Below are 20,315 nucleotides of genomic sequence, written 5' to 3'. Positions count from 1 at the left end.
TTTCTATAATGCTGTTTGACGTTGCAGAGCTGTCTGATACTTCATACTTCATCTATTACTGCAGAGCTGTCTGATACTTCATACTTCATCTATTACTGCAGAGCTGTCTGATACTTCATACTTCATCTATTACTGCAGAGCTGTCTGATACTTCATACTTCATCTATTACTGCAGAGCTGTCTGATACTTCAGAGCCATCTGATACTAAAAAGTTGTCTGATACTGCAAAGCTATTTGTTACTAAAAAGCTGCCTGATACTGCAGCTTACTGACTTATCTATTACTACTAAGCCTGATATTGGACAACTGTCTGATACTACAGGCTGATCTGTTACTATACAGCTGTCTGATATCTCAGAGCTGTCTGATTATATAGAACTGTCTGTTACTATAGAGCTCTCTGATACTACTGAGCTATCTGTTAATATAAAGCAATCTGCTATTATAGAGCTGTCTCATAATGCAGAGCTGTCTTATAAAACTGAGCTGTCTGATAGCTCAGAGATGTCTGATTGTATAGAGCTGTCTGATACTGCAGAGCTGTCTTATACTGCAGAGATGTCTGATTGTATAGAGCTGTCTGATACTGCAGAGCTGTCAGGTAATATAGAGCTGTCTGATCACAAATGTCTAATATAAGCTGTTTTAAAGTTGCAGAACTGTCTAATAGTCAAAACTGTCTGATTAACATATTTATAGTGAAGCAAGTTGGAACTTTCCCATCGTTCCTAATCAGCAAGAGATGAGTTATTGTCTCAAGCCCGAACCTTTGGCCTTTCTCAGCGGTTATTGAAGGGTTAACAAATTTTTTTGCGACTACTTGTCTCCCTGGGCAAGGCCTTCCTCCTATTCATTTTCATACTTTACCTCTACCTCCATCTCTATCTCTACATCTAGACTCTCCTCTTCCTTCATACTTGTCCATTGTATAGCAACCTAACACAGGCCTCTTTGGTTTTTTCTTCACATGTTTATTTTGACGTACTTTCTTAACATTACTGAAATATCTGTAGAAGTTTCATACACTGAATGGAGCTGTAAGTGTATCACTTCCTCTTTGCATTGTGTCTGTAGAAAATGCCATTTCCTGGCAAGGTCGATGCTGTTTCACTGATATCCTGATGTATGTTTTTTTTTTTGTATGTATTCATAAAATATTCAGTGAAAAAACCTGCAGCACTAAGTGTTTTACAACAACAACTAAAACGGTACAAGGCATTTGTACTGTGAACTCTTGCAATACGTGTGAAGAATTTTGCAGCAATGGTTTTCGGAAAAAATAAAAAGAAGAAGTAAAAAACCCTGAGCGTTCGCTATACGATATACGTTAACTAACCCAAGCAGTTAAGAGGAAAACATGTTAGGGCATGCTGTTGGTAACTAATCAACCACTGTTGTATAACGCACCGTAAATAAAGGGGAGTTCCTGCTATCAAGTTTATTTTGTTCCCATAACTTACCATCATGAAGTGTTTTGTTCCTCTTATATCATCTTATGGCAATTTGTAGACTATTAGATTCATTTTTCTTTATTAAAAAATAGCACACCAGATGTTTTATCTATTTATAGTTGCATTTAAAGTTGCGTTCTTATCACTGTAAACTTTTCTTCTCTCTTTTAAGACCTTTATGAAACCCTGACACGGAAGGCTACTTCCATAAATGTTAATTGTCTCCTTAAGTAAAAACTTTCTATGGACATTATTAGATTTAATGTGGCTCATGTGCATGCCAGTCCCAGTGAATTAGCTGTTACTATAGAAATGAGAAACATATTAGAATATATTTTTAACCTTAATGCTTTGAGATAATTAAGCTAGAAAAAAAAAATACTCTCTGTGGTACACAAGCTTTGATGAAGCATTTCTCATTTCTATGGAATGAATACTGCATGTTAGACATTCATCCATGGACAATTATTTATCATAAACATGCTTTAAAGTTGTGTACAGTTTCACAATAATATAATTATCTAGTTGTTAAGCAATCTCTAGAGACTGGAGTGTTACTGTGTGTGATGATAAGGAATGAAACGCTTTCGTATTCAGTGTTCTCCGATTGCAAGTCAGGCCCTTTTGGCTTTCAGTGTTTGGTTTTTGCCTTCTGCTCTGTTCTCTCCCTTACTCAGATCATGAGGTCTGCTCAGCGAAAAGATCCATTACAATACCTCCATTTTTCTGTCAGAGGTTGGCCAACTTTGTGGCTTTCTTCACAGTTAAAACAGAGCAATGACTTTCTGTCTAAAAATCTATACCATTCAGTTTTTGCTTATTTGGGAAAGCACTCTTCAATGACGCATTGTGTCATCTCACCTAAGGAAGTGTAATATCTCACCCTGCATTCACACCATGTTACACACATACACAAAGCATACACATAAATGAAAACAGCAACACAAAATATCCATTGTGTTGGATTTGTACAGCTCAGGACAATCCACAGTAACCGCTCTGGAGGTGGGCTTTTGACAGTTATTTATGCATGAATATTTTAGTGACATAATGATGCAATAGGTAGTGTTGGCACCTCACGGCTCCAGGGTCTGGGGTTTGAACCTGAGCTCGGGTTACGCTCTGTGTGGAGTTTCATATGTTATCTCATGGGTTTCTTCCAAGTTCTCCAGTTCCTTCCTCTCTCTCAAAAACATCCTGGTTTGGCTATCTTGAAGTTAAGAGACTGTGTGTTTGTTTATTTATTTATTTTGCATCCAGTGATTCCAGGATGAGCTATAATGCTCTTACTACTAATATAAAAACAACGAGTGAATAAATACCTATTAATGAGGGGACAAGTTTGGACTTTCTTTGCAATCACATCCCCAACCCTGCAGGTGCGAGGCAAACATGCTCAGTACAGACATTCCCCTTCTAATTTAGCTAACGATGGAAATCGCAGTATAGGTTTGGTCAGCTCTTGTAGACCAGTCAGTGTCCCTTACTGAATTCTGTTACATAATTCTTACATATAGTAACAACCCAGGCTAAGCTCCCCATCCATAACACTCAAATTTAACATACAAGATCACATAAATGGACAAAAATTTAAAAAACAGAATACACCATGCACAGCACAATGCCAGAATATGTCAACCAGAGTGACATCTATAGTATTCAGTCAAGTGTAGAATTTACTTCTATGTCATTGCTGTCACTACTGAACATAATAATAAGGCTGGGTTTTTTTTCAGAAATGTACTGACTATAGCTTCAACAAGATTGAATTTATTCTTTGATCATCTGGATGGCTGTTATTTAACCTTCAAATTCTAAATGACTCATTTTAATGGGTCCTTATTTTGGAGGTTTTTCTTCCCCAGAAGCTTTTAAAGCCATAGCTGTAGTTGTAATATCTGTATACAAAATCAGTCTTTGATTCAAGGTAACATCCAGGAAGCAGTTATCATTTTTACTAGATAAAGGGAAGGCCTTTTTAAAAGGCTTCTTACTCCGGATTTCCTTTGTGTAATATCAAAACAATTATCCGAACAGAACATTGGAATTACAATGAAGGGAACTGAATTCTGAACATTTTTTTTTTCATAATGTACTGTATGTGTATGCTCATTAATCAAAGAAAAGGTTTTGTGTACTTCTTTTATCACTTTCTGTCGTCTCTAAATAGCCTGTGAAGTAAATGGAGTAGATCGTAGACACATGTACGCTGCTTAAGTCAGACATTAACAAAAGGTCTTTTGATGTTCATGATAAATATTCCAAGTTTTCCCACACACCTTTGAAACAAGACCAAGATGTGAACAGCAACCCACAACCAAGGCGGAAATCCAGAGAAGAAGGATATAATGGTTTAGGATGAAGGCCAGCTGGATACAGTACATTTTTGGAAACAGCAGCCCACAGAGTGGAAACTGCAACCATCAGCACCAAAGAAGATGTGGTCCAAGCAGGCTGAAAATGACCTGAGGGATCAGCAAGCATAGTGAAGTGTTGTCCAAAATCCACTAACATCAAATGCAGTATACTGGCTCCAAGGTCACCTTCCTTCAGAAGCAAGTGAGGGACCAAAAAAGAACAGATCAAATGTTCTTTTAGCACACTGACCCTCTTGTTTAATGTTTTAAATTTGTGCAATATGCAAGTTATATTCTATTGTTTTGGCTTTGGGAGTTATTGCAATAGAATGGATGCCATTGTAAATTGATTGTTTATAGACTTTAGTAGGAACAGCTGCTCATTCATGCAATTATCCTCTCAGTCAATCATGTGGCAGAAGCACACTGCACAAACTCATGCAGATACAGGTCAAGAGCTTCAGTTAACATTAGCATCAAACATGAGGATGCAGAAAAATGTGATCTCAGTGACTTTGAGACAGGCTGGTTTGAGCGTTACAGACACTGCCGATCTGCTGGGATATTCACACAGTTTATACAGAATGGTGCAAAAGACAAAAAACATCTACTGATGATCGTCAAGAAAAGATCAGCAAGACCCTCTGATCAGATCAGAGTAGAATACTGGTTCAACACGACAGACCTCATCGTGATCCACTATTGCCAGCCAAGAAAAGGCTGAACTTGAAAGTCCTTGTCTTGTCATCAGGATTTTGATTACTAGTCAGAATTTGGCTTCAACAGCATAAATCCAGGAACCCTGCCTGTGCTGTGAACAGTTCAGGCTGCTTGTCATATGACATGGTGGATTTAATGGTGTGAGGAATTTATTCTTGGAGCACCTCTTAAAACCAGTTGAGTGTTGTTTGAACACCTCAGCTTATGTTAAGCATCTGTTTACCTTCTTATCTTATACCACTCTTCCTCTCCTGTCAGGCAAGAACAGGAATCTGAAACCATGACACAGAGTTCAAACCGGTTCCTGGAAAATGATATCGATTCCAGTGCACTTCACTGGCCTCTTCAGTCAACAGATCCGAATCCGGTTAGAAGCACCTCTGGGATGAGATAGAACAGCAGCATGAATGTGGAGCTGCACAATTCTGCAGCAATGTGATGCAATCGTGCCATCATAGACCAGAATGACAAAGCTTATAGAATCCATGCCACATACCATGTGCACAAACTGTGATATCAGTATAATATTCCTAATAAAGTGGCCTGTGAGTGTGAGTCTTTGTGTGTGATGAGCTGCAGGACGTTTCAGGCTGGATCAGTGTGTTATCTAATGCGTCCTGGCTTTAGACTTGTCCGTGATGACTCTGCAGTCCTGCTCAGCCCTGCAGGCAGCATCACCGGTAGATGTGAGAAGGAGCATGGACGCCATCTCTCTGTCTCACTTCCTCTCGTTCACCAAATTCATGTTTTTATTCAACTCAAAACCATGTGGTGAAAACTCATTTTGCTCTCATCTATGGCTTTATTCAGCTGGTAAGAAATGACTCAGAGATGACAGGCTCTCTCTTTCTTTCTCTTCTTTCTGTCCAACACACCGATAAACAATTGTTGAGACGAATGTGGGCGAGTCACAGTTTTAGTGCATCTGCCTGTTTTTGTGTTTGATTTTTTAATATCATTAATAAATATTTCTTCTTTTGTTCTGTTATTTCATGCCCAACTCTATCTGAATTTGGCTTGGATAGCTAAACTTACATGTTTTAATAAACAGTGTGCAGTTGACCTACAACCTTTTTGCATATAATATTCACATGGATGCAGATGAAAATCAGCATGCTGCCTATCTATAGCTGGCTCTCTCCTATTCGTGTTTCATGGTACAGGGGTTTTTCCCTGTTGATACAAGTCACACATGCCATATTATTGAGTGAATGTTTTTACTCTGCTGCCCCCTAGCGACTTGTTTGCAGTTCTTCAGTTTGCCGCTCTGTGGTAGGTCTTATAATTTTGATGTATTAATCCTAGAAATCATCCAAATACTTCCACCTCAACTTTTTTTTCTAAAATCTTAACACAGGTATACCTATGTGCTATCTTAAAGGGGATTTTCATTGGATCTGCTTTTCATTTTGCCAATAAGGAAAAATATGATAAATATACTTGTTGACAAAATATACAGTATTTAAAGATTCTCATGACATGACAAAATCAAAATAATCTTAATGGATAAAAATTACAAAAGAATTATAATATAATGTAATAGAATATAATGTATGTAATGATGTGATGGATATGCTAGAAACTGCTGTGCATCATTTCATTTCATTGTCTGTACCTCTTATCTGATCTATTCTTGGGCGTCATTGGGCGTTATTCAGGCGTCATCAGGCATCAAGGCAGGATACACCCTGGATGGAGTATCAGCCCATCGTAGGGGCTGTGCATCATTTGATTAGAAAATACATAACAGTGTTTCTAAGTTAAGTTGTCTTTATTTGTTACTTATACGTTACTGCACAGTGAAATTCTTTATTCACACATCCCATCCTTGGGCGTTGGGGTCAGAGCGCAGGGTCAACCATGATGCAGCACCCCTGGAGCAGGGTGGATTGGGGGCCTTGCTCAAGGGCCCAATGGTGGCAGCTTGGTGGGGCTGGGGCTTGAACCCCAATCTTCCGGTCAACCACTCAGAGCCTTAACCACATTCTGGGGGTACCATGTGCTGGTGCTGCAACAGTGTTTTAGAAACAAAACTACATAGTCTTTTAGTAATGTTGCCTTGAGTATCTGACTACTCTGATAACCATCTAAGTTTCATCTGGATTCTGCTAACCATCTTTAAAAAAAAAGTTTTTTTAAGTTGAAGCACTTCACAGTTTAACTCAACACAAAAATCATATGTAAATATTATAAAACATTAAGTATACTTATTATAAAATCAGTCCTAACAAAAGAAAAGCCACGTCTCTTCATATACAAACACCTGTTCATATACAAATCTATTTACAATCTTTGCCATTTGTAACAGGATCTGATATCTGATATATTTTCTCAGATATCTGGTCTATGTTTTGTTTTGTTTTTTGTATTGGCCTGGTATCAATAGAGGATCAGTACCATCTCTAGTTATTTTACAAAAATAAAAAATGCTAGAAATACTTTTATTAATTGTTTGATTATATGTTAAGCAGCACTGTTGTGTAGCAGATAGCGTTGCTGCCTCACACATCCACCAGAGTTGTGTAGCTCGGGTTACCGTCTGTGTGCCGTTTCATATGTTCTCTCCGTCTTCATCTGGACTTTGGTTCTCTGGTTTCCTCCCGGCATACCAGTGAGTGAATTATTTGTTCTAAACCCTCCGTATTTGCAAATGTGTGAATGAGTGTGTACATGGAGCCCCTGATGCATGAGCTTCCTTTCCAGGGTCTGTTTCTGCCTTGCTTCCAGTATTTCTGGAATTGGATCAGCATCAGCATACAGTGCTTACTAAAGATGAACAAATGAAAAAAAAAAAAAAAACACTTGTGGAGACAGACATGGGATTTGCACTGACCTAATGAAACTGTGCTGTGGATGACTGATGGTGCTGGAACCACAAACACACACACACACTGAGCTGTACAAGCCAACTCTACACCTGTGTTGCCCCAAAGGAACTCACACACACACTCTCTCTCTCTCTCTCTCTCTCTCTCTGTCTCTCTGTGTCTCTCTCTTTGCCTCTCTCTCTCTCTGTCTCTCTCTGTGTCTCTCTCACTGTCTGACTTTTATGATCAATAGACACATTAATGGACTTCAGAATGACTGGTTGGTTTCCTCACTCAGCTTTCTTTTGTTCTGATCGAAAGCGAGTATCTTTTCACCCAGACACTTGACACTTCACCATTGTTCTTGTCTGAATCACGCTTGCTGTCCATACTGGTCTGTCTGGCCCATCTCCACTTTCATTGTTGTCTCTCAGGATCATGACGTGGGCTTTACTTAGGCTGCCCTGCCTGCTCTATGCAAAATATCAGACTTCCTTCTGAAACACTGACTCAGGCCATGGCTCTTTTGCCTAGCAGAAGTCAGTCACTTGCAGTGAGAAATGAAAGCAGGAGACAGCGTCTGATCTCTGATCCTCTCAGGGTGACAGTGATGATCCACCGCCACGAGTTGTGGAGTGTCGCCGCTGATCCGTCAGCGTGTGTCACAGTAATAGCCGTGGCTTGCACAAGCAGAGTAATGAGTTTTCTTTTCCTTAACACATCTAATGCTTTGAGATGAAGGCATTACTAAATGGTGTGTGTGTGTGTGTAGTATTAGTAATAGTAGGGTGGATTGTGTTTCTGTTCCCATTTTTCAGAGCTGAATGGAATAGTTTCCATTCTGTTTATTGTAAAGCGACCTTACTGTGGCATTTAAGATTTCACTAGAAAATCAAACCATGCAGTTTTTACTGCTTTCATTTTTATAAGTGGCTTATTGCCTTTTAATATCCTTATTGTCCTTTTTCCACAGATTTGGATTTGGAAATGGTTCCCGACACTCATTTTAGTCTCCTGGAATGCAAGGATATAATAATTTTTAATGTCAGATTTATTGTTAGATTTGACATTGCGCTTCCTGGTGCACTTCTCACGTAATGATTTATTATAAAACCCTGCTGAATGTCTCTGACATGCTCATAAAGGATATCCAGGGCTACATGTTTTTCATCAGATGATCAAAATATACTTTATAGATTAAGTTAAATTAAAAATGAATTAAACACTACCTTCATATTATTAAAAAAAAATCTTTAGCATGAGTTTAAAAAAGTATGTAAGTAGTATAATTTTAAAAACAACAACAACAGTGAGACTGGATGTTTGTGGAATTAAATATTCACATCCTTTTATCACTTGTCATTTGACGTACAGGTTGTTGACAGTTTCTTGGTGCTCTTAACACAACGAGAAAAATACTCAGGGTAAATTCCATAGCTAATCAAGTTTTCATCTGTAAGATGATTAATTAAAGCTCCTATTATTGTTACTAACTGCTTATCTGATCTAGATGTGAGTCAGTGGTAGAGATTTTTCCATGAGGCCTCTTGTCTTGACTGTACATGCCACAAAAATAACACCTTATTTTACCAGATTGAAAAGGTCATCTGAACTGATTGTACATTTTTGTGTTACGGTGCTCGACATGTGGTTTTAGCGACATTGTAATATCAGACTTGCCTGTTTTCTGCTGTTTGTGTGTTTTTATGCACCACTGTGTTTGTGTGTCTGCATACACAGGCATGCCGTAGAATACGGACATTGTGATGCTTTGTTGTTTAGTGAATATGTAAAGGTCTTACTTGACAGAAAATACCACCAGATGTTACAGTGATGATCTGACACATTGCAGCAGATAAGAGCATTGTAAGAGTCTTGTATTCTATTATTATATTATTATTTAATAGTAATGCAAAAGATTTTATTATGCATGAGAGAGAGCAGACTGGTTTGACTCAACAGAAAGACTACATTAACTCGTTAATAATGACTCTTTATGTATTTCATAAACATTAGTATTTTGCTTTGGTGTGACTATGATCTTTTTTTAAAAAAAATAAAAAATTCAGTGAATCTCCCAGCACAGCACATCAGACCCTATTGTTAGACTGTAAACCACAAGCAAATCCGGCATGGCTCACAGCATGAAAACTTTTTTGCATTGTGTTGTAAGAAAAGCCTGTGAAACATGTTTGGTCGGTTAAACAGCTGCACTTGAAGGGAAAAATAAGCCGCACTATTACTGAGCTATGGAACGCATCTCAGACATGTGCTCCGGTTACCTACATCAGACTGCCAGATATTGCTGTGCATTTCAGGTTGGAAATTTGAATCAGATGCTGAATTAAAAAAAGGTCACACTAAGTCCAGATCCACGAGTCAGACTCCAGTCCCGGATTAGAACGTGGCTCTGTGTTTCCCCTCCTGCTTTTGTGTTTGAGAGCCTCATGGTGTAGCTTTGGGAGGAAGTGGCTACAGCATGGAGCTCAGCTCAGTGGGAGGGCTCAGTGGGTGTGAGTGTGTGAATGTGTGTGTGTGAGCGTGGAGTCATGCTGGACCGATGCTGCTAGTGTGTGTTTGAGAGCATAGCAGTGCGTCTCAGGGCCATGTACCGGCGGTCGCCCTGTCACAAGGGCAGGATTTACTTCGACTTTAGTGAAGAAGTGGTAAAAAGGCTGCACACTCCTACCTTCAGGTCAGAACACATTCATTCTCATACTTTTCTCTGACTCATTCTGTCTGTCTCTCACCATCTGTCTGTCTATCTGTCTCAAGGACTGTCTGATTTACATGTTTATCTCTCACTTTCATGCTCCCTCTCTTCCTTTTTGTGCATTAGACTGATTTGCATGTTTGTCTGTCATGCGTCTGACTGTCGCAGCACAGGAGTAAAGGTCTCTCAGCTGAAACTAGGCCAACTCTTGCAGAAGTAGAGCAGCAAAACCTCTGCATATATCCTTGTTGTAGACTTTCTCGCTCCCTGTTTGACCTGAGATCACGCCTGAAGGGCTGTGCGACTGTTTGTAAGCTGATGTATAATCTGCAGGGCAGATTGAGTCAGCCGTCACTTCAGGGTGGGAATGTAGCTGCGGTACAATTCATTCCTATATCGTCTTATGTCATGCTTTAGTTTCAGTGCAAAAACAAACCCAGGTTTCACAAACATGACAGGGAGCTTGTACTACGCCTGCACAGTCTCCTCATCGTGTTGTGAGTTGAACTGACGGGTCTAAAATCATCCTTTATTTTCTAAATCAAAATAGGTTCATGGGGTTAGAAGAGATTATGGTTTGTCTTTTTTAGCAAGCGGGATTGTTGCATTTATACGAGTGCTGGGTTTGTGTTGACTCATTAGCAATATGTTTGGTAGCCAATAGTGTTTTTGTTTTGGGTTGTTGTGTATCAAAAGTAGGTAAACGTAACACTCATTTAACTTGCATATATACAGTTAATATTAAATTAAATATGTACAATACATATGTGTGTGTATGTTTGTGTACATATTATTGTATGTGCATACATATATTAAGGTATTTTGTGAGTTGGTAAAGGTCTTGCTTTACATGAAAGCAAGTACATAGTAACATACATTTGGAACATTTAGACAGAACCATTATGGGTTCCACCTTTTAGACAAGCCAGAGAAGCCCTCTACATTTTGCCATTTGTTGTTTATCATTTGCTGACATGTCAGAGTGTAGACATTACATTACACAACTCAACAGTGGTGTCAGATTCTCAACTCTGATTGGTCAGAAGGCGTTGATAAGTTTTCTACAGTAGTAGCTCTGACAGTAGTGCCTGCTGCACGACGAATCACAGACTTATACATTTATTAATGTGCCATTACTTATGTAGGGATTTGGGGAGAAAATGTCACTTTTTATAAATCTTTTTACTTAGCCTTTTTGGAAGTAGTCTTAGTAATACAGACTCTGTAGTACAACAGAATCAGAGATAAAGCTGGTTGTTTAGGTCTGCAGGCTGGAGAGTGTTGTGTTTCATGGTAACATGATAAGCTCGGGGGGGGGGTTTGTGTCTTATTAAGATCTGAGACACAAAATGAGAGACTGCGAAAGAACTGTTTATAGCAGCATTAAGATCATTTAAGATTAAATAAATGATAACTGGAACATGCTTTAGGAATGGCATTAAGCATATAGCTATATGAGGATAAAATGTACTGTCTATCTTTATTATTCTTTAATTAATAAAACATATAAATTGCCGTGGTATAAGAGGAATTAAACACTTCACATCACCCTGTTTTTGATTTTCTATAACAACACACCCAGGCCTGTGTTCATTTTATTCATAAAGCATACTTGTATACAGATTTCTAGCAGAGTTGTGTTCAGTTTATTGTATATCACTCTTGTGATGCAAAGCAGTTGGGAGGGTAGACACTTAACCCCATAAGCAAATGTAACCTGTGATCTTCTAATTTTATGTGCTCATACTTTTATCATCTTTTCTGTCTGTGTGTTTGCACATTGTGTGTGTATGTACATAGTATGTGCTTAGTATCTGTATCTAAAGGTCTTCTGCTATGGGCTGAATGTTCTTTTGTTCTTCAGATGTCCTTCACCGTAGCTGTAGAGCAACTGTTTGATAGTATTTCAGAGACATGGTTGCAGTGTTGATTTAAGACACTTTATCATGTTTGGCCAGTATGGGCTGATTTGGTGTTTGCTTGGGGTTAACACATGCTAGTAGCAACATACTCAAGGCAATTTTTCATGCTCAAGGATTTCTATTATTACATCAGATTTTTGTCTGTTAACATTCTGCATTGATACAGTATACACATCTACACAGCTAGCTAGCTTTCTATATTTACATTATCCATCATCATAGTTTGTGAGGTCCTTTCTTATATCTTCTTAAAAAAATCAGGTGTATGTCACTGTAGAAGTAAAACGCTGGACACAAAGCCATACAAACATCTTCTTCCTAAACACACACAGACACACAAATTACCCAGACTAGTGCCATTTGGGGAGCTATGCAGACTAAAGTATGTCATGGAAAAAACAGTACACTGTTCCACAGTAAGCTAATTCATTTGCCCCATGCTGTAATTTTATGCCATTTACAGCAAAGCTCACAGCATGTCTTATTTCCCTGGACCATATTTGTAAAATTCTTGTCCATCTTCTCTCTCTCTCTTTCTCTCTCTCTCTCTCTCTCTCTCTCTCTCTCTCTCTTTTTCTCCCTCTCTCTCTCTCTCTCTCTCTCTCTCTCTTTCTGTCTCTCTAAACACACCATTTCCCACAGCTGTAGAAATGCTTCTCCCTGGCCAAAAGTCCCCGTTTTCCCCAAAGTCATGTGTCAAGCCTGCAAACGTCACAAAATTGTTTTGACCAGTTCTCCAAATTGGCTCATTCTTCCACAAGCCTGAATGTTTAATAAATATATTGTCACTCTGTTTAATCGTTCTTATTTTTCACTGCTCTCATTCAAATCCCCATTGAGTGCAGCCTCAAACAAGACTGTTGAGCAATTCAAAATGTAACACTGACACGAGTTACTGTTTCTAGCTCACTCTCATTCATCAGCTGAGTCTCCTTATCTGCGAGTGTGAAAGCTGACATGTCCTTCCTCCGCTGCCGTGTCTTTTCACACCACTGCTTATGAGATGTCATATAACGCTGAGCTGGACTATGCTTTTCTGAACACATGAGCTAGCCACTTCTGATTGGTTAACCCTATTCTGATTGACAGGAGACAGAAAGCAGACATCCGTTTCACCCAGAGAACAGGGCTAATTATGCTCTCTTAGGCTCCCGGCTATGCATTACTCATAATCACTTGCATAAGTTCAGTAATTTAGTGGCATTTAAAGCAGGGTTTACACCTTCTTATTGTCATATAGGTCATATGTGCTCTATCTGTAAACATTAGCTGACTTTTCTTTATTTCTTTCTATTTAAATACAAACATTCAAACCTGGAATTGAATAGATGCTACTGGAATTTTAAGTCCACCCAGGTTCTGTGGTCAGTTAAACTTTTTTCTGGCAACAAGCACTTAAGTTGGATTTAGGGCTGCACCTAAAGTTCACTTAAATACCAACAATATTTATAAAACATTGATTTGCAGCTTGTCAGTCAAATATTAGTACTACAGAACTAGTGACATTTGTCGGATACTACAGACTACTGACATTTATCAGACTTATGACATCAGATACTACTGACTGCAAATCAACATTTTTTAGACCACTGGCATTTGTCAGAATACTGGCATCTGATACTTCTGACTACGGACATTTATCAGATACGACTGACATTCATCAGACTACTGACATCAGATACATCTGACTACTGACAGTTATCAGATACGACTGACATCAAACTACTGACATCAGATACCACTGACTGTTGACATTTATCAGATTACTGACATTCATCAGACTACTGACATCAGATACATCTGACTACTGACAGTTATCAGATACGACTGACATCAAACTACTGACATCAGATACCACTGACTGTTGACATTTATCAGATTACTGACATTTATCAGACTACTGGCATCAGATACTACTGACTAATGACATTTTAACTAATTAAGAATTGTAAAATTTCCCTTTTAGTTTAGAAAAGCAATGTGACAGTATTCTGTACATTGTTCTACCTCAACTGTATGTAATCTTACCTGCATGTAATTTGTGAGTAGTTAAAGTCAGTAATGTTTAAATAAATGTAAAATATACATCCACTGGTTGTCTTAACAGACTAATGCTTAAAGTTTTGTGAACTGAACATCACAATGAAATCAACAGATTTGCACATGTAGTTAGCTAGTGTGTGTGTGCTTATATGTGTGTGTGTGTGTGTGTGTGTTGTGGATGATTTACAAAGAAGAATTGTGTTATATGATGTCACATTCAAAATAGAGGGAGGGAAAAAAAAACATTTAAATAATCTTTCCTGTGTCTATGTTAATAATGTGAATAGGCTCCATAAGTCTTACACAGATATTTGCCTCACATGTGCTCATTGTTAGACAATCTTTGATATCTAGACAATTTTTACAACTCATTACTTATACTAGTTATAGTTTTCAGTAATATTTTCATTCTGAAATATTGAGATATAATTTCAATAAACCTACTACCATAATGTTTTTCATTTGTTTTTCATCAAATGGCAAAAAATGGGCTTACGCAAGTTTAAAACATGTTGCTTTTACTGTTGTATTAAAATACACACACAATTGTTGTTTCTAATGTGACATTTAGGATCCTAGGTAAATTTAGGTAAATTACACTGTTGGGGTGAAATTATCCTATTAATTGGTCATAATTAATCTAAATAAAGAGTGATGAATAATCTATTAGTCATCACTTTATATTCTGCGATTCTAGAGAGAAATAGTCGAAACAAAACAAATAATATGTTATTATGCTCATTAGAAAGACACAGTCCTAGGTCTTTTTATTAAGCCAGTTTGCCCAATGTGCATTGTAAGTGTGTGTGTGTGTGTGTGTGTTCTTTCATATATTTCATTTTAACAGTGGGAAAATTAACAGTGATGATATTTCATATCATTCATGATATTCATGATATTGACTCATGAGGCTGAGTCAAATAAAACGAGACAAATTGACGAAAAATTAATTTCATTTTGTTGTTGCAAAAGTATAAAGTCCTACTGGTCCATTGTCCTCAATAGCCACTTATATTACCTTAAACCTGATACACTTCTATTTACAATAAACCTATTTACAATAAACAATACAAAAATACTTATAATACTGGTTGCTGTTGTTGATCTTTCGGCTGCTCCGTACGTGTGTGAGGGGGTCGTACATAATATTAGGGTATCATCTGTGTATTGATTAAAACGCCTTTGACATCACTTTAAGTCTTTACACTTTTGTCATGGGAGCATGACATATCAGATAGACAAGGTCATGACTGTTACTTCCTTATATCTGTTTTCAAGCCTGTTGTCATCTTGGGGTTTAGAGTGACTCAGAATACAGGACATCCTGCGAGAATGATTTTTTCCCCCAGAGTAAAAGGAGTGGGCACCCTGCTCCTCCAGAGAACTTGATTTTCACAGGTCACAAAGATCTTACACTCTGAGTATGTAAGACAGAAGCTGGTCTTTACCTCCTCAGGCTAGCAGAAGCTTTCTAAAGCTTTCTGACATTTTATATTGACAGTAATTTGAAACAAAATCATTACCTAGTTTCCTGCAGGTTTCCTGCAAAGCAACATAATATCTTTTCTCCATAAATCTTGCGATCTAAGCTAAAATGCATGAGACTAGAACAGATGCTGCATCTCTTATTTAACTGTACCATTTAGAAATACTGTACCATACTGCATTGTACAGTACTATCAGGTACTTTACTGCACCCTACTGTACCATACCACACCCTTCTGTAATATATTGTAACTTACTGCACAATTCTGTGGTATACTGTACTATAATGAACTCACCATACATTAACATACTTCTATCCCATGCTACCCCAATATATTAACCTCTATACTGTTGTATAATGTACCACACTGGACTATAACATACAGCATTATACCAAAATGCTCTATGCTGAAACATGCCACTGTACTATATAAAATCATCAACCATATTGCACCATTCTACTGTGCTATACACTATAATTCACCATGCTGTACCACACTGTACATTACTCTACCATACTGCTCCTTAACACCATAAAATGCCAATTTGTACCATATTGAATAATCTATACACTATACTAAATTATGCTGTATAATTCTGCAGATATTGCAGATTCTGCAGATATTGTACAATATTGCACTGTTCTGCAACATGTTGTAGCATATTATACAGTGCTGTCATCACATTATACTGCATCATGCTGTTACATTCAATGTAATAGGGTACCACACTGTATCTTAATGCACTTTACTATACCAAAACCAAACTGCACCATGCTACACCTGCTGCACCACATTGCACTGTTCTAAACTATACCATAGTGCACCACACTACACCATGCTACATCACATACTGCACCATACTACACCATGCTGCCTCATATACTACACCATACTGCACCATACTATACTACAATATACTATACTATACTATACTATACTAAAACATACTGCAGCACACTACACCGTGCTGCATTATATATTACACCATACAGCACTACACTACACCATACGGGATCATATACTTCACTATACTATACTATACTATACTATACTATACTATACTATACTACACTATACTATACTATACTATACTATACTATACTATACTATACTATACTATACCATACAGCACTACAATACACCATGCTGCATCATATACTACACCATACTGTACTATACTATATCATACTGCACCACACTACACCATGCTGCATCATATAATACACTATAAAGCACCATACTACACCATGCTGCATCATATACTATACTATACTATACTATAATATACTCTACTATACTGCACCATTCTACAACATGCTGCATCATATCCTACACCATTATGCTGTATAATTCTGCAGATATTGCAGATTCTGCAGATATTGTACAATATTGCACTGTTCTGCAACATGTTGTAGCATACTATACAGTGCTGTCATCACATTATACTGCATCATGCTGTTACATTCAGTGTAATAGGGTACCACACTGTATCTTAATGCACCTTACTATACCAAAACCAAACTGCACCATGCTACACCTGCTGCACCACATTGCACTGTTCTAAACTATACCATAGTGCACCACACTACACCATGCTACATCACATACTGCACCATACTACACCATGCTGCCTCATATACTACACCATACTGCACCATACTATACTACAATATACTATACTATACTATACTATAATATACTTTACTATACTGCACCATTCTACAACATGCTGCATCATATACTACACCATACTATACTATACTATAATATAATATAATATAATATAATATAATATAATATAATATAATATAATATAATATAATATAATATAATATAATATAATATACTGCACCATTCTACAACATGCTGCATCATATACTATACCATACTATACTATACTATACTATAATATAATATAATATAATATAATATAATATAATATAATATAATATAATATAATATAATATACTGCACCATTCTACAACATGCTGCATCATATACTATACCATACTATACTATACCATACTATACTATACTGCACCATTCTACAACATGCTGCATCATATACTACACCATACTATATTATATACTACACTGCACCATTATACACCATGCTGCATCATACTAAAACATACTGCACCCTATACTATACCATACTGCACCATACTATACCATGTGGCATCAAATGTACTACACTGCACCATACTATGCACCATACTACTATACCATGCTACACTATTGTACTATTCAGTGTCATGCAATAAATGAAATAAAATTGTATGCACAAGTACCAGTGATATAACATTGCATTTTTGTGTTATAGTGTTGGTCTGTCAGGAAGGAGGGACGACAATAGTGGGATGTTGTTACACTGTAAGGTGCTTAATAAAGTATCTGAACTTAGTAGACACAAAGACTCTGTCAAACCCCAAAGCTCACTCTGACGTAATGGCCACAAAATGAGTCAGATGACTTAGTGTCAACAGATACTGTTATCACCAACTTCACTGTGTTTGTTTGTATTGTATGTAGAGGAAATTAGTAGTTGTTCAGTAATGGTCAGTTGACTGTAAGAATTTACTGTGCAAAATGTTGAAAGGTTTTAATTAGCTGAGTTGATGTGGATACTATGATTATGATGTGTTTGTTGTAAATTTACCCTGTTTTTAGGACATTTAGTAAAGAAATTGAAAATCCATATGCACACACCTTAAGAATACTCCAATATGTGGTTCCAAGTTTAGTTGACATTTGTGAAACTGTGAGTAGAAAGCAAACAACTGAAAGCATAGCCCTTCAGCTTGTCTGAAACACAGCTGTCTCTTCCTTTCCTGCTTGTGGCTTTAGGGGTTGTCTAAAACCATCTCAGTACACATGCTGTGAAACGACCAAAAGTCACAAGGACACCAAAACCCAGTGCTGGTAAAAAGAGAATGTCTCCCACTATCTTTCTCTAGCCACTTCTGAGGTAACACACACATCCAAATTTGAGCAGTGTTTGTTTGAGTTAAGCTTGGTGTACTTCCATTGCGGGTGTCTCGTTTGAAGTGGGCCAAGGACATCTCCCCTGCACTTCCTGAGGGCTTGGAAGGATGCGACTTGCTTCCTCCCCACTTACTGGGAATCTCTGAGACTTTCCAAAACTTTGTTGTCTTATGGGAGTACTTATGCTAACTTCATTTATATCACTCCCTTAAACTTCCACATCAGTCAACTGTAGATTGCTGTCTAATTTAAAAATCAGAGATGCCCAGAGTCTGTTTTAATGTGCTCTGTGTAGACATGTGTAGACTTTTATAGAGCTACATTGCTGGTTACAGGTTTGGAAAATCCTGATTAAATAGTTTTTTTTTAATAATCATAAGACATTTGATTTTAAGAAAGCTTCTAATAAATGAAAAGTTTATTTCTGATTTCTTCTAAACTAAAACAGAAGTTAAGCAGCTGTAACCAGTCTCAAAATGACCTAAAATATAAAATGTTAAATATGTTTTAATTGTTAGGTGACTACATCATATAAAATATGTTACATTAAATCTATACTATTTTCCAAGTTCTTTAAAAGCAGCACTGCCTCAGAGCTTCATGGTCCAGGGTTCAGGTTCTCCTGTATTACTGCCACCTCAGAGCTTCAGGATCCTTGTTTTTTTCAGGGTATTTGACTAGTCATACTGTGAAAGTTTGTGAACTGAGCCATTCATACAGATTTCTTGCTTGTGTTTGCTGTTGCAGCTTCGATGTGGAGAACGGACCGTCTGCAGGATGCAGTCCTCTGGATCCACAGGCTTCCCCGGGCTCAGGGCTCATCCTGCACCCCAACTTCTCCCAAACCGGACACAACCAGCGGCGAGAGTCTTTTCTATATCGCTCAGACAGCGACTACGACCTCTCGCCCAAATCCATGTCCCGCAACTCCTCTGTTGCCTCAGAGCTGTGAGTTAAAACAACAACAACAATTATTATAATGATGCCTCACATATCACAACAATAATCACAAAAATAATTTAGACAAACCAAGACAAATGTAACACAAACAGGAAAAAATCCAAATCACCAGGTTACTTACTGTGCACTCAAGTCCTCCTGGGAAATTTGTGTTTTTGAGTTATGACAATGTGTGAGTTCAGGTCATTTTGCTTAAGCCAGAGCCTAAATTAAAAAAAAAAAAAAAAAAGCCTGACAAAGACATGTAACTGATGGATCCCCAAAGTAGTATGGTGTTTATTTTACTTTAGTGATATCTCTTTCTCTCTCTATCTTCTGCTGTCATGTTCCTCACACATGCAGTTCCAGCATGTTTTCTTACTGACACACCCCCTAATCGGAAACTCAGAGCTCAAAGAAGATCAAAAAGATTCCCACTCATAATTGCGACTTTGTGTTGCCGTTCACATGCATTCAGCTGGTAAATGCGATCTTTTCAACATGACTTGAACGCACCATTACTCTACAGAACAGTCTGTTTCATCTAAACATAAGACTTTACATGAGATTATTGTTATTCACTGTCGTAAACTTTGCCTTAATAGGAAAGCAAATGATTCAGTTGTTTTGTTATATGCTCTGGACATCCAAATGTTTATCAAAACTCACACATTGCACTGGAGTATGGGCAAATATATCTACTAAATGTCTTTGTAAGAGGATAGAAAATCAAAAAGATCCGATTATTCTGCTTGTTTTTAGATCCTTTTAATCATTTCAGGCTTTCCAGTTTCATATTCTGCTTTTATAGACACATACATACATAAATATATTAGTATTAAAATGTTAATTGAATTTAAAGCCTTTAAAGGTATTTGCTAATAGAACAA

The 20,315-nt window shown here is 37.5% G+C and overlaps 1 protein-coding gene across 4 annotated transcripts in view; it reads left to right on the top strand.

Moving 5' to 3' along the window:
• Positions 1–20,315, top strand: part of pde4ba (phosphodiesterase 4B, cAMP-specific a) — a 149,314-nt gene that overhangs the window by 85,209 nt on the left and 43,790 nt on the right. For 3 of the 4 annotated variants that reach the window (XM_058402476.1, XM_058402472.1, XM_058402475.1), the window contains one exon: positions 19,234–19,434. In XM_058402476.1, the coding sequence (XP_058258459.1) occupies positions 19,234–19,434 (201 nt within the window). Of the gene's footprint in view, positions 1–9,914; positions 10,032–19,233; positions 19,435–20,315 lie in introns of those variants that run through there. The other variant, XM_058402474.1, reaches the window with a different exon arrangement.

Source organism: Hemibagrus wyckioides, linkage group LG11 (assembly GCF_019097595.1).
Source record: "Hemibagrus wyckioides isolate EC202008001 linkage group LG11, SWU_Hwy_1.0, whole genome shotgun sequence".
NCBI lineage: Eukaryota > Metazoa > Chordata > Actinopteri > Siluriformes > Bagridae > Hemibagrus > Hemibagrus wyckioides.
This window is presented reverse-complemented; position numbering and strand designations above follow the sequence as displayed.